A 15,954-nucleotide genomic window follows, 5' to 3' on the forward strand; every position below is an offset into this window, starting at 1 on the left:
AGTAACCTCCTGTTGATCTATATAATAGACATAAATGAATCCAGGCCTGGTTAAAGTAACACGTCAGAGTAAAAATATCACCAGACAGATTTATCTATAAAGTCCCTATCACAACTCTTTCTTACAGCCTCACTAGACTTATAGAATGTTTGTATTTCCCAGGTTATAAGCCGCACTGGTATATTAGCCATGCTGGTATATAAGCCACACCCTTCCTTACAATATGGTGACTATTGTTGTCATTCGATATACCGTTTACTGAAAACAGGAGGCAGTTCTTACCAAGTGGTAACCATTATGTTGACCAAAGTTTGTTGATATAACAGACAACTGAGGCAATTTATCAATATCTTCAGTGAAACATTTAGCAAAGTTTGTAAATGAATTATACACAGATTTCCTATACTTCATTGATGTGTCTAAAAAATGTAAAATAGCTTGAGAGCCTTCACAGATTGTCTACACATAGGTATAGAGCCTGACATTACATACAGTTTACTTAACAATCTCTTCATGGGTGTCTGTACCGTTAAATATCAAAAAAGGCCATTGCATTCTAACCAAATTCTTATAGCCCCATATAATTTCCTCTTGTAAGTTACACAAAGCTAATCATATTGTAAATAAGCATGGCGGCCATTGACCTATAACCCGATAACTATCAATTCCAGGATGCAAAAGGCTACTTTGAACTTCCACTACGGCTTAAAAGCAACCGCAAAAGTCCAGAAGATATTATTATGATTCATATTAAAGAGAATGATTAATTAAATCCACAAGAATGTTATTTTTATTTCAATCTTCAAATCATCCTGTATACAATTTCAAGACAGTTCAAGTAAATCTGTTTCAGTCACAAGCATGTGAAGGAAATGTATTCATAAAAAAAATCTCAGTATCATCTCGTACAGAGAATTAAACAGGAAGAATTTTCTGTTAGGACAATGTAGGTACAGAACAGCAGGTGAAAATTAGTCCCTATCACAACTGTCTTACAGCCTGAGAGAATTAAACAGGAAGAATTTTCTGTAAGGACACTGTAGGTACAGAACAGCAAAATCTGTTGCCTACTTAAGTCAGTGTTGCAACTGTTATCATCTTTATGTGTACCTAACAGGCTGTCAACTCTAGCAGACAGAATTGTCTTCTGTACATGTAAGTTAACCTAAGTTTATCAGATACAGCACTGTCTACATAAGTTAAGACTGGGTAAAGAAAGTGTTTTGCCAGCATGTTAAGTCAGACACCACATGACCTATCCTAACTTACACATCACCTTGATTTATACTGTACGATCTCTAAGTTTCGACAACATCATAACTCTCTCTACCTTCACTATGATTAAAGGGATTTTACAAGGTCAGAGGAATCTCGGTAAACAAGCATGTAGAAAAATTCAAAGAAGTTGGCCAATAGATAGATCACGTAAAAAAATACAATCATTAGCTACAGCCAAGCCCAGATGTATTACATACTGAAAATTCTTACCGTTTATAGGAGTCCTACAAACAGTAACATATATAATGGTGAACTCATTTATGTAATGTATTTGTATATCATAAACATGATTTATTGATAGTAACATTTATACATCTTAAAATGATTTCTTTTATAATCATATGGGGAATGTATCGTATTTATCTTATATACCATAACTCTACATCTACTTAAATATATTGTGCCATATCTTCAATAAAGTCTTCATATACAAAAAAAAATATATAATACAACCTTATGACATCATCACTATTGAAATATCTAACTTTATACAATTTGATATATTAGTTTTGCAAAACATTTCAGTCTAGTTTGTAGCAAAGAATACACTATTATCTTGATCCCTATCAATTTAGAGGTAATTGATACTCATTAGTATGACCAGTGGTTTTGTGTGATATAGAGATAGAGGTGTTTGATACTCATTAGTATGCCCAGTGGTTTTGTGTGATAGAGAGATAGAGGTGTTTGATACTCATTAGTATGCCCAGTGGTTCTGTGTGATATAGAGATAGAGGTGTTTGATACTCATTAGTATGCCCAGTGGTTTAGTGTGATACAGAGATAGAGGTGTTTGATACTCATTAGTATGCCCAGTGGTTCTGTGTGATATAGAGATAGAGGTGTTTGATACTCATTAGTATGCCCAGTGGTTTTGTGTGATATAGAGATAGAGGTGTTTGATACTCATTAGTATGCCCAGTAGTTCTGTGTGATAGAGATAGAGGTGTGATAGAGATAGAGGTGTTTGATACTCATTAGTATGCCCAGTGGTTTTGTGTGATATAGAGATAGAGGTGTTTGATACTCATTAGTATGCCCAGTGGTTTGTGTGATACAGATATAGAGATAGAGATGTTTGATACTCATTAGTATGCCCAGTGGTTCTGTGTGATATAGAGATAGAGGTGTTTGATACTCATTAGTATGCCCAGTGGTTTTGTGTGATAGAGAGATAGAGGTGTTTGATATAGTATGCCCAGTGGTTTTGTTGTGTGATACAGAGATAGAGGTGTTTGATACTCATTAGTATGCCCAGTAGTTCTGTGTGATAGAGATAGAGGTGTTTGATACTCATTAGTATGCCCAGTGGTTGGTGTTAGAGAGAGAGGTGTGATACTCATTAGTATGCCCAGAGAGAGGTGTTTGATACTCATTAGTATGCCCCAGTAGTTCTGTGTGAGAGATAGAGGTGTTTGATACTCATTAGTATGCCCAGTGGTTTTGTGTGATAGAGAGATAGAGGTGTTTGATACTCATTAGTATGCCCAGTGGTTCTGTGTGATATAGAGATAGAGGTGTTTGATACTCATTAGTATGCCCAGTGGTTTTGTGTGATACAGAGAGAGAGGTGTTTGATACTCATTAGTATGCCCAGTGGTTTTGTGTGATATAGAGATAGAGGTGTTTGATACTCATTAGTATGCCCAGTGGTTTTGTGTGATAGAGATAGAGGTGTTTGATACTCATTAGTATGCCCAGTGGTTTTGTTGTGTGATACAGAGATAGAGGTGTTTGATACTTATTAGTATGGCCCAGTGGTTTTTTGTGTGATATAGAGATAGAGGTGTTTGATACTCATTAGTATGCCCAGTGGTTTTGTGTGATATAGAGATAGAGGTGTTTGATACTCATTAGTATGCCCAGTAGTTCTGTGTGATAGAGATAGAGGTGTTTGATACTCATTAGTATGCCCAGTGTGTTAGAGATGTGTGATACTCATTAGTATGAGTGGTTTAGTGTGAGAGATAGAGGTGTTTGATACTCATTAGTATGCCCAGTGTGATTAGAGATTGTTGTGTGATACAGAGATAGAGGTGTTTGATACTCATTAGTATGCCCAGTGGTTTTGTGTGATAGAGAGATAGAGGTGTTTGATACTCATTAGTATGCCCAGTGGTTTTGTTGTGTGATACAGAGATAGAGGTGTTTGATACTCATTAGTATGCCCAGTGGTTCTGTGTGATAGAGATAGAGGTGTTTGATACTCATTAGTATGCCCAGTAGTTCTGTGTGATAGAGATAGAGGTGTTTGATACTCATTAGTATGCCCAGTGGTTTTGTGTGATAGAGAGATAGAGGTGTTTGATACTCATTAGTATGCCCAGTGGTTTTGTTGTGTGATACAGAGATAGAGGTGTTTGATACTCATTAGTATGCCCAGTGGTTTTGTGTGATAGAGATAGAGGTGTTTGATACTCATTAGTATGCCCAGTGGTTTTGTGTGTGTGATACAGAGATAGAGGTGTTTGATACTCATTAGTATGCCCAGGGGTTTTGTGTGATAGAGAGATAGAGGTGTTTGATACTCATTAGTATGCCCAGTGGTTACAGAGAGAGAGGTGTTTGATACTCATTAGTGTGATGGTTTTGTGTGAGAGATAGAGGTGTTTGATACTCATTAGTATGCCCAGTGTTTTAGTGTGATACAGAGATAGAGGTGTTTGTGTGCCCAGTGGTTTTGTGTGATAGAGAGATAGAGGTGTTTGAGTATGCCCAGTGGTTTTGTTGTGTGATACAGAGATAGAGGTGTTTGATACTCATTAGTATGCCCAGTGGTTTAGTGTGATACAGAGAGAGAGGTGTTTGATACTCATTAGTATGCCCAGTGGTTTTGTCGTGTGATATAGAGATAGAGGTGTTTGATACTCATTAGTATGCCCAGTGGTTCTGTGTGATATAGAGATAGAGGTGTTTGATACTCATTAGTATGCCCAGTGGTTTTGTTGTGTGATATAGAGATAGAGATGTTTGATACTCATTAGTATGCCCAGTGGTTTAGTGTGATAGAGAGATAGAGGTGTTTGATACTCATTAGTATGCCCAGTGGTTCTGTGTGATAGAGATAGAGGTGTTTGATACTCATTAGTATGCCCAGTGGTTCTGTGTGATATAGAGATAGAGGTGTTTGATACTCATTAGTATGCCCAGTGGTTTAGTGTGATATAGAGATAGAGGTGTTTGATACTCATTAGTATGCCCAGTGGTTCTGTGTGATATAGAGATAGAGGTGTTTGATACTCATTAGTATGCCCAGTGGTTTTGTTGTGTGATATAGAGATAGAGGTGTTTGATACTCATTAGTATGCCCAGTGGTTTTGTTGTGTGATATAGAGATAGAGGTGTTTGATACTCATTAGTATGCCCAGTGGTTTTGTCTCTAAACTTATTATTTACTTGGATTGACTAAGCTTTTTATTAAGAATATCATTGATGAAGCAGAAGATGATTATTCTTTGTAACACTTGGTATAAGGAAAGCCTAATGATCAATTATAACACCTGAGAGTAAGACCACTTGAGTTACTAAACCACTTACTCCTCCTACAATCTGAATTTTCTTTAGATATAATACCTACAAGTCCCTGTGTCAGGATGATAGATATATCCTTTCTGGCTTGGACACTGAACTAATACAATCATCAAGATATATAATATGCAGGCAACAATATATTAAAGCCACTAAGGGTAGTATACTTTCATTAATACAGAGATGTGACATAGATGCTTTAACAACAGGTGGTCTTAACATTAACCTTTACCTGGAGAGTAGCTAGGAGTAGTACACAGATCCACTGAAGCAGCCGCTGGTAACCCAGTGGGATAACACGATACAAACATTGGATAGAAAATACCACCAACTGTTAGGATATTTCAGGCAATGCTTTCTGTGTACTTCACCTCAATCCAGGAAAATGAGTTTTTATACTTGGTAGGTTTGTTTTAAGCATAACAAAACACACGAGTATATCAATGCAAGTGAAAGATAATCATGACTGACATTTTAAACACGTTTCCTAATTAAGGAAGGTGTTGAGACTTACATCTATAAGAAATATGTCATCAGCAGGCGTTGTGTAGTTAAGTATCATCAAGTGTCAGTGATGCTACATAGCTATTTAACATTTCTTTTATCACATTCATCTCATATGTTTTAATAACATGGTTATCATGTCGTGGTCTTGTCGACTCCAACAGACAAATATTGTCAGTGACATCTTGTACTCAGATGTTTGATTCCAGGACCCAAGCTTATCCTTCATTTCTTACTCAAATTCTCGGGACGCACTTTGTCTCATCAAAATTTTGGAATTGGTGTTGTGGACTAAAAATCCTGCAAACATTACTGTATAAGTAGAGATTACCATGTTAAATTTTGAAGACATTTCACATGTACAGCTATGGTAGTCATTGTTGCAACACTAAGCAATCTTTTTGTGACGTCATTTAATTATCTAAACCAAAATTACAGTCACTAAGGCCATCATTGATTGAAGGAACGTGTAGTAGACGCTGAAGGCATTATTTCACTTCACTGACCTCCGTTGGCCTTTTGGGTTCCTTGTGAACATCATTTCACTTTTGAAAAAATGTTAAAGGTCATTGATTAGGTATAAAATTAGGAACTTTTGAATTTTTTTTGGCTTGGGGCAGTCATGCCTTTTATTACGGTTGTCAAAAACATCAGAGTACTTATATCTGGGCACAGCACAAAAATACAAGTGTGCCGTGGACACAATATATGCTGCCACAAAATATAAAGATCAAGAAAAACCATAAAATCGCCACTTCCAGCACATCCACCCATTGTAGTAGTGACATTGAGCAAGTTTCATGAAAATCTGATCATTAGTTTAGGAGTTGCGTTCACAAGGCTCCACTATGAGCAAGCTACAGATACAAAGTTGAAAATGGCATAAATCTTACAAAAATCAACGAACCAAAAAATTGCCCCTTCATGCACATCTACCCATTGTAGTAGTGACATTGAGAAAGTTTCATGAAAATCTGATGATTAGTTTAGGAGGAGTTGCATTCACAAGAAATGGACATACAGACGGACGTACACACGGACAGACAGAGAAGATGACGTCAAATTCCGGATGTAATAAACATACACAGAAGGGCTGGTTAAATTGCGGATTCCTTTTTGTTTATTTGGTTATAAGAATATGTCTGAATCACCAAGACACTTACAGACTGTAAACAATAACAAACAATGTGTTAGAAATGACCTCTATTGGATGAAGATAGTGGGTCATATTTACAACTTAGGTGTCAATTTATCGCTTCAATCAAATAAAGCGGCGTCATTTCTGAAACAAGTGTGCAAGAGCGCGGGTCAAAGTGAAGCCTGTACATGTTATACTGGTTCCAGATACGAATGAAAAGTTCCATCCCTCATTACCTAAAACATCAGACTTAACTTATTTGGATATATAGGCAGAGGTTACAGGAATACTTTTTCGCTTGAGTGTTCATTAATCCAACAACTTGAGTTGTAAATTACACAGGGACATGATGTCAGCAAAACTCTGGTTAATCTTGGTCAATATTTCATTTTTGTAGACTTATGTACCAGAAAAAATTATCCAGAGCAGAACTATCATGATGCTCTGTCACCACTATAGTAACAAATTTCTAGGAACTCAACACCATATAAAAGCTTTTCAACAATTAGTTCTACAAAAATAATACCAAAAAACACTCATCAGATAGATATTGTGGCAATTAAAATCATTTATTTCCCCAAACCATCAACAACAATTGTACGATGTGAGAGACAGCTGATCACACTTGGTAACCAAATGGGACATGGGCAGTGCTGAAGCAGAAATTTGAGTAACCGACGGTAGGACACCTAATGGTTTTTTGCAAGATATATATAGTTACAAAATGCAAAGCATCTCCCTTATTTAAATGATATAGATATATATATATTTCATTTGCAATGATTTGTCTGGAAATCAGAGTTTTGATCTAAATCCATCTTACCCAGCTGATGATAAATATAGAGTCATTTAATTTGAAGGCAACATTTACAAGATCAATTCTTATCGCAGATCAATCCCTATACTAGACATAGACACACTATTTATATCACTTTAGCTTAAAGTGTGACCAGAATGTCTTCTAGAGTAAGATGGGGTTGAGATCATTATAAGATCACTTTAGCTTAAAGTGTGACCAGAATGTCTTCTAGAGTAAGATGGGGTTGAGATCATTATAAGATCACTTTAGCTTAAAGTGTGACCAGAATGTCTTCTAGAGTAAGATGGGGTTGAGATCATTATAAGATCACTTTAGCTTAAAGTGTGACCAGAATGTCTTCTAGAGTAAGATGGGGTTGAAATTCAAATAAGAATAATTTAGACAATTTCCAATCCATAGTCATGAACTGATAAACAAAATGAGCTGTTTACTTAAATTGATTACACTTTCAGAAAAAATGTTGGAGATATCTTACGTAACAACCACTGCCATAGTTTTACATTATACCTCAATTCCAAAACATCCAGCAGACTGTCTTTCATTCTTTTGACTTTCAAGACTTCAGATTTTGCTTCATTATGGGGAAATTTTTTTCTTAGAGGAACTGCCAGAAATTTGTTTAAGCTATTTAAGGCATTTTTTAGCGGAAACACCTGAAATACACAGCAATCAGTTTATCTTTCCTAAATTTACAATGAGGTGCTTTTCTTCAGCTATATAAAATCTAGATCATTTACGGTACTTCAAGATCTATCTTTATTTACAAAAATATATCCACCAATGAGTGATCTCTATCTATAAAGCCCCAGAGCTGTAATTTCTGAAGATGTAGGGTATATACACAGGCACTTCAAAAACCATTTTAGATCCTTGATTTCTATACAGTCTTCAACGTCTCTAATGATTCATAATGTACAGTCACCATCCAGTGGTTTTATGTTGTATACTAACAAACCTTGGCAGGTACCTCTCAAGGGGCTGTATTTTTCACAATCTATCTCACTGGATGACTGTCACACAAATCCACAATTATAGAAAATTTTAGTGGCACTTAATTAGAGATTTTGAGCTAGTTGTTAGCTTGTATCCATGATAAATTAGGCCACTGTACTTCTTAACTAGGACTTTGAATCCTTATCATAACCCCCTCCCCTTACCTCTCCCCCTCCCCTTACCTCTCCCAATCCCCTTATGTCTTCCAATTTGAAATACTTTCATATTTGTAGATAATTTATGAAAATTAAACAGATGGAGCAAAGCACTATCCTATTCATAAATCCAACAAATTTACTTTAAGGTTTCAACACTGAACATTTCCTGTGAGGAAACAATATTGATGGCCTGAACACTTATTTAAATTAATTCTAAAAATATATTAAATTATGACAACTAAACGGTTTTTTCAGTTATTAAGAAAGACAACAGGTTTTTATCTAACATTTTGGTCAGATAGAGAACTTTCCCATATGTATGGGGTAAGTATCAATGTTATAGGCCCAAATTGGCAATTACTACTGTCCCTATAAGTCATTAATTACAGAAAACAAATATCTCGTCACTGTCTAGATGTGGGGTAGGTCACACTATAGTGGGTGGGGAGGTAGGTTACACTAGCACAAGTAACACTGTGTTACAATAGATAGAGGGAGGGGAGGTCTGGTGGGTCACACTATCATAAGTAACACTATGTTACAATAGATAGAGGGAGGGGAGGACTGGTGGGACACACTATCATAAGTAACACTGTGTTACAAGAGATAGTGAGTGGGGAGGACTGGTGGGTCACACTATCATAAGTAACACTATGTTACAATAGATAGAGGGAGGGGAGGTAGGTCACATTATCATAAGTAACACTGTGTTACAATAGATAGAGGGAGGGGAGGACTGGTGGGACACACTATCATAAGTAACACTGTGTTACAATAGATAGAGGGAGGGGAGGACTGGTGGGTCAGACTCATAAGTAACACTGTGTTACAATAGATAGAGGGAGGGGAGGACTGGTGGGTCACACTATCATAAGTAACACTGTGTTACAACAGATAGAGGGTGGGGAGGACTGGTGGGTCACACTATCATAAGTAACACTGTGTTACAATAGATAGAGGGAGGGGAGGTAGGTCACACTATCATAAGTAACACTGTGTTACAACAGATAGAGGGTGGGGAGGACTGGTGGGTCACACTATCATAAGTAACACTGTGTTACAATAGATAGAGGGAGGGGAGGACTGGTGGGTCAGACTCTCATAATAACACTGTGTTACAATAGATAGTGGATGGGGAGGTAGGTCAGACTCTCATAAGTAACACTGTGTTACAATAGATAGTGGAAGGGGAGGTAGGTCACACTATCATAAGTAACACTGTGTTACAATAGATAGAGGGAGGGGAGGACTGGTGGGTCAGACTCTCATAAGTAACACTGTATTACAACAGATAGTGGGTGGGGAGGACTGGTGGGTCAGGTTATCATAACCTGTACATGATTATAATTAGACTGGTACTGAGGGACACATGTTACAGTATTGTACAGAAAGTGTTTGACAACCATAACTACTGAGGTATAAACATGATATCTGGTTACCAAGTCTGGGTATCAGTTTGTAAACTACAAACATATGTATCTACAGTAGGTAGAAAAATATGTAGTCGGCATAGTAAAGACTCTGGGTACACATGAAATCAACACTATGTTCAGTAATGTTAAGAGTAAAACAAATAAAAGTAAACAAGGAATAGGAATATTTACATCTAGTTACAGTAAAACATGTTTATAACAAACACGCTTACAATGAATTAATGGTTATAACATAGTGTTTTTCATTCCCCATCAATCGCCCTATCATTTATATGTTAAAATCGAAATATATAACAAATTTCACATAACGAATTAATGTCTATAACGTAGCAGCTTTTTGATCCGCTCGTCACACCTGAGTGAAGTCAGTCGTGTGTCCTGTATTGACACCCATTTCCAGGTAAGTTTCAATTACATACAGGTAAAATTGACGAATAAAGTGAGTTGTTGTTATACTTACCTGCGTTCTATTGTTTTTTGAGTTTTGAGTTACTGAACTGATTTTATCGATACAAAATCTTTGCGTTCTGTTCTTGTTGTCTTCATACCAAATTGTTTGTGAAGTAGACAATGATAAGGCTAAAAAGGATATTGCAGAGAGCTTAGAAATTCCAGCAACAACACTGAGTACAATTCTTAAAATTTGAAATGTTTTAAGGGTGTGAAATCTCTACCTGTTGTATATAAGGCAAACGCTAAAGCCTGGATGACATTTAACATTTTTACGGATTGGATTAAAACTCTGGATCCCAAAATGATAGCACAAAAGACCCTTAACAAGATCTCAGACAGTAACAAAAAGCAAACTGTCATTTGTGATTTTTTCAAGTAACTATTCAAGTTTTTCGGAAGCAATGTGAATTGTTGTTTATTTGGACATACTATACATGTAATAAAATATACTCATTAAATAAGACTCCTTTATATTTATTGCATGTACAATTCCTGTAACGAATTATGCATGACTGTTTGCCAAAATTCATTATATGTGTTTAACGAACTATGTTTATAACAAACTAAATTTCTTGGTCCCTAGAGGTTCGTTATAAACATGCTTTATTGTACAAGCCTGTGGCAACATAAACTTTTAAATTCAAAAATAATAATTTTCAAAGAAATATACGACATTTCTTTATTTCTTTTTAGAAAATACAGTTATACATATTTCTACCAGCAGGAAACAGATTTGTATAATAGAAACTGGGGAAAAACAAATTACATTGAAACGGCATCATCAGCACCCTGACTAAAGTATACATCCAACAATGTGGATCAATATAAAAGAAAAAGAATCTTCTACAAGTAATATGTAAACACATGTTATCATAGTGTGTATTAATAAAGAGTAAAAAAGTCACATAAACACATGTCCATGCACTAATGATAAGTAGTATTTCTCAAGGCCTTGTTATTATGCAGATACATACATTCACACGTCTTGATGTTTCTCGGTGACTGAACAGTCTGGAATGTATCTGTATGTCCCACTAGTCTGTACTTTACTTAATTACTAATTTTACATCGAATTAACAATTTTCTAGAATTTGAATTCTTTTAAAGCAATATATCCAGATGCATTTTTTTAAATCACCTTTTAATTTTTAACTTTTTCAGGAAATATTTATGATAATTTAGGAGATAATTAATAGCTAAATAACAAGTAATGAGACCAATTTAGTCCACTACAACAACTGATTTGTTTAAAACTTCATAAATTTGTTTTATACTATTTGTAAATATCTGCATCATTACATGTAATGATATGCTACAGTAGTATATTGATATCAACAAGTTATGTATGACTAAAGTGGACCTTTTATGTTATCGTATTCATGGAAATAACATGTGGGTTAATCCATGAAAGCATTGTTAGCTTTCATGTCAAAAATATATATATATAATTTCAGTTATCTATGAGGAATCTTTACCTATAATTTTATTGATTGGAACAACACAGAACTGTTAACAGGAGGAGATATGCCGGTCAACAAAACATCAAAAGCATCTGATACAAGCTTGAAATTTTAAGGACATGTGAGCATTCTTCAAATTCCGGTGGAAAAAAGGGAGTATTCCCAAAGTTGTCTCCCTTGTTCATCCTACAATACACAACGAATCACACACACACATCTAGATAATGTGCGTTCGCTGATTTAAAACATACATTAATCTGGCAATATTTTCAAACCAAGGGTTTTGTGATCATATAGCGAATAGAGGTCCTACAAAGCTATGAGCCTGATGATGATTTGTCAAACTGGAGCTAACGAATGTATTATCTTCCAAGATGGCGTCGTGTATTCCACTTCCGACATCAAAGTCTGATGAATTTATGTATGTTTTATATATATTATGAATAAAATTCAATCAATTACCATTTCTGCTGACATCCATTTCCATGAGGTTGGTAAAACTGGCCACATCTGACGATAATCGACATATTTCATTGTCACTTAAACTCAATTTCTTCAACTGTACCAAGCGAAAAAATCCCTGAAAGACAAACGAGAAATGTTAGGTTCGGCTCGGTGCTATCAACATAATTAGGCGTGTTTAAGACATAATGATGTTAGTCAGATTTATACATACCTTAGGAAGGTCCTTTAGCTGATTAGCATCTAAAAGCAATTCTTCCAAACTACGTGTGTATCTTAAAACATCATCTGGAACATCAGTAAGGTTGCAGTGTCGCCTATCGATATATTCGACCTGGCGATTGCACGCCTTGAATAACGGAATACACTTAAACATGACGCTTGTTAGCTACCAACGTCCATCCAGGACACGTAAAATATCCTTAAGAGTTCATCAAACATAAAACGGAGGAGGAATAACAGAATAAAACAAGGATATAAGGCTAAAAGTGTCTACTCCATCGTCAGTTTCGAATAGAGCTACATTTAGCCGCGTGACGTCACGTTCTACCCATCATGCATTTGCACAACAGGTACGCGATATAATCTTCCAGCACCGAAATAGGTGCGATATATCGTGTTATTTACTTCCACATTTTTCCCGTTTTGAGAATGACAAGCTGTCAATGTTTACACTGTGAAAAATCAGTATAAATATATGTGCATATCATTAGCATGATATTTGCTGGACGATCGGCCGTGAAATCTTTAATTAGGCCCAGTCTGGCCAATGACAGGTGTGAAATTCCTACCTCAATCCACGCTATAATGCCTCGTCACCTTCCCGATACAAAATAAAAAATAATCAAATGATTCCTTTTCAACTCTAAACGCATATTTAAGATATAATGATATTTACTGAGGCGTTGTGTTGCGATATTTTTAGTTCACAATGAAACGTTATGTGCAAGTTCAATGTTCTTTTACAAAGAAAGGATAACAACCAAGCTTACAGTACATAATAGAAAAAGAAAAGCATGATTGATTAGCATTGAACAGATGTTGACTTTTAATTGTGTTGTGCGTTTGCCTTCCTTTATAACTAAATCCCATAAAATTTCATATATATCAAATATTTAGAATATTGTCAGTAACGAACTTAGTGAAATTGTCTTACTTTTGTGGTGTGTTTGGTAAAAAAATAAAAAAAATGATCAATTTTAGCATTTCTAACACGATATAGGATTACACGCGAGAAAGAAAAAAAAATAAAACAGTTTAATTAACGTGAAGGTAGTGTGGAATCTCATGGAGGCAAAAAGGAGGGGGAAAGTGGGAAATAGAATCAATATTAAGTTTTTAATCCTTCTTCTTTTTTGAGATTAAAATATGGTCCGTCACATGATATACAGGGCAATTAGGGTAAACGTTTCTTGTCCAAGATCACTACAGACTGGTCAGCCCTTACCGGGGATTTTCGGTTGTGATTACATAGACCAGCAAGTTATTGTGATGTGGTATACAGACGGGGATGGCCATGCTCTTTTCGTCCGTATTTTGCATCCACAGGTGAAGACATGAGGACACAGTATAGAAATGAAACGTTATATTTCACTATTAAATTGTCACACATTTTAGAAACACAAAAGTACACCAACCAGGTACGTGTATGATTTAGTAAAATGCCTTATACTAGAGACGTATAATACAGACATTACAGACCAGTCACGGCAATGATTTCTGAATTACACAATATACCGTATTTCCTGTCTTACCAACTTTACAAAACATTATAAACTCTTATAGAATTTCAATATTAAAATAGTAACACAAAGATTATAAAAAAAACTCAGGTCATAATTATGTTCTGTGAGGTCGCCACCAGCTAGGTGATCAAACTTTTTTTCATTGATTGTTGGCCAAACAGTCCATGATGAAATATCAAACTAAAAGACGTGTAGAGCGTATGTGTCATACATGTCTCTGTATACTTCAAAATAAATCTTTAATTTCAAAATGTCTAGCTGTTCACGAGGAGATAAAAACAACGAGATGCTCTATCTAACAGTGGTTTACCTGTAATACGAGAAAAGATTATCCCTAAATATGATATAATTGTGTTGTGAGTAGAGGTCTCCATAACTTGTCACAGGGATGTGGTACCTAGAGGTCTCCATAACGTGTCACAGGGATGTGGTACCTAGAGGTCTCCATAACGTGTCACAGGGATGTGGTACCTAGAGGTCTCCATAACGTGTCACAGGGATGTGGTACACGAGCCTTCATATACAATATAATTGTGTTGTGATTAGAGGTCTCCATAACTTTTCACAGGGATGTGGTACCTAGAGGTCTCCGTAATTTGTCACAGGGATGTGGTACATGAGCTCTCAAATACGATATAATTGTGTTGTGATTTGAGGTCTCCATAACTTGTCACAGGGATGTGGTACACGAGCCCTCATATACAATATAATTGTGTTGTGACTAGAAGTCTCCATAACTTGTCACAGGGATGTGGTACCTAGAGGTCTCCATAACTTGTCACAAGGATGTGGTACCTAGAGGTCTCCATAACTTGTCACAGGGATGTGGTACCTAGAAGTCTCCATAACTTGTCACAAGGATGTGGTACCTAGAGGTCTCCATAATTTGTCACAGGGATGTGGAACCTAGAAATTTCCATAACTTGTCACAAGGATGTGGTACCTAGAGGTCTCCATAATTTGTCACGGGGATGTGGTACATGAGCTATCAAATACGTTATAATAGTGTTGTGACCATCTGTCTATACGTCTCCGCCCATTTATGTTCAGGGCCACGGACCAGATCTACACTCACCTCTCTCTTGGTTTATGGCCGTTTTGAATGCGTCGGACCATGTTTTTAATACAATTGGCCATATTGCCACAATGTTTTTAGAAGAAACAAGAAAGTTCCGGAATTTTTAAAATTGATAGGTTCAATAAAAAACCCTTGATGAGGGTAACAACAGGAAGTTTAAAGTTGATCATACTCACCAAAGCTGATATGGTTACAAGACTTTTTGTCGTTTTTACTGGAGATTGATTCATTATGCTGGTATTACTGATATAAAGTAATAAAACATCTATTTATACATCTTCCGAGGGCGAAACCCAATTTATCTGATTGTCATACCAGAAGTTATCTGCTTCGTATAATTGCATTGCAATGACATATTTTCATTTTAAATACATTTTTGTATAGCTGCATTATTTTGACAACTTTTCATTTTCTGAATAATTTTTTGCATGTCACCATTATATTGACAATTTTTTATTTTAATATATTTTTGCATGTCTGCATTATATTGACAATTTTTCATTTTTAATATGTTTTTTCATGTCACCATTATATTGACAACAATTCTAGATAATGTTTTGCATGACTGCGTTATATTGACAACAATTCTAGATAATGTTTTGCATGGCTGCGTTATATTGACAACAATTCTAGATAATGTTTTGCATGGCTGCGTTATATTGTCAACTGTCTTTAATATATCTTCTGATCCGACAGATGCTTTTATAATCATGTAAGTAATGTTACAGAGGAAGAGACATCATGAAAGAATAATTATTGCGTTCGAATGAAATATCATCGCGATGAAACGCTTTTACTTGTACCGAGTAATATTTTTTTTCACTTTGTCCGACAACAGCCATCCTAGATTAAATTTCTGAAATTTCTGTTTTTGTTGATGTAATTCAAAAACTATGTAACAACA

General features: G+C 35.7%; 1 protein-coding gene across 1 annotated transcript in view; it reads right to left on the reverse strand.

Moving 5' to 3' along the window:
• LOC132549215 (protein scribble homolog) overlaps nt 1-12,745 on the reverse strand; it is a 131,529-nt gene extending 118,784 nt beyond the window's left edge. Inside the window, exons 1-2 of the mRNA XM_060213132.1 lie at nt 12,442-12,745; nt 12,228-12,345 (exon numbers count right to left, since the gene is read on the reverse strand). Coding sequence (XP_060069115.1) covers nt 12,228-12,345; nt 12,442-12,603 — 280 coding nt within the window. The 5' untranslated portion in view covers nt 12,604-12,745. The remainder of the gene's footprint in view (nt 1-12,227; nt 12,346-12,441) is intronic.
• Between the last annotated feature and the right edge of the window lie 3,209 nt (nt 12,746-15,954).

This window comes from Ylistrum balloti, unplaced genomic scaffold (assembly GCF_031769215.1).
Source record: "Ylistrum balloti isolate Yb309-2 unplaced genomic scaffold, AGI_CSIRO_Ybal_v1 Utg370050, whole genome shotgun sequence".
Classification (NCBI taxonomy): Eukaryota; Metazoa; Mollusca; class Bivalvia; order Pectinida; family Pectinidae; genus Ylistrum; species Ylistrum balloti.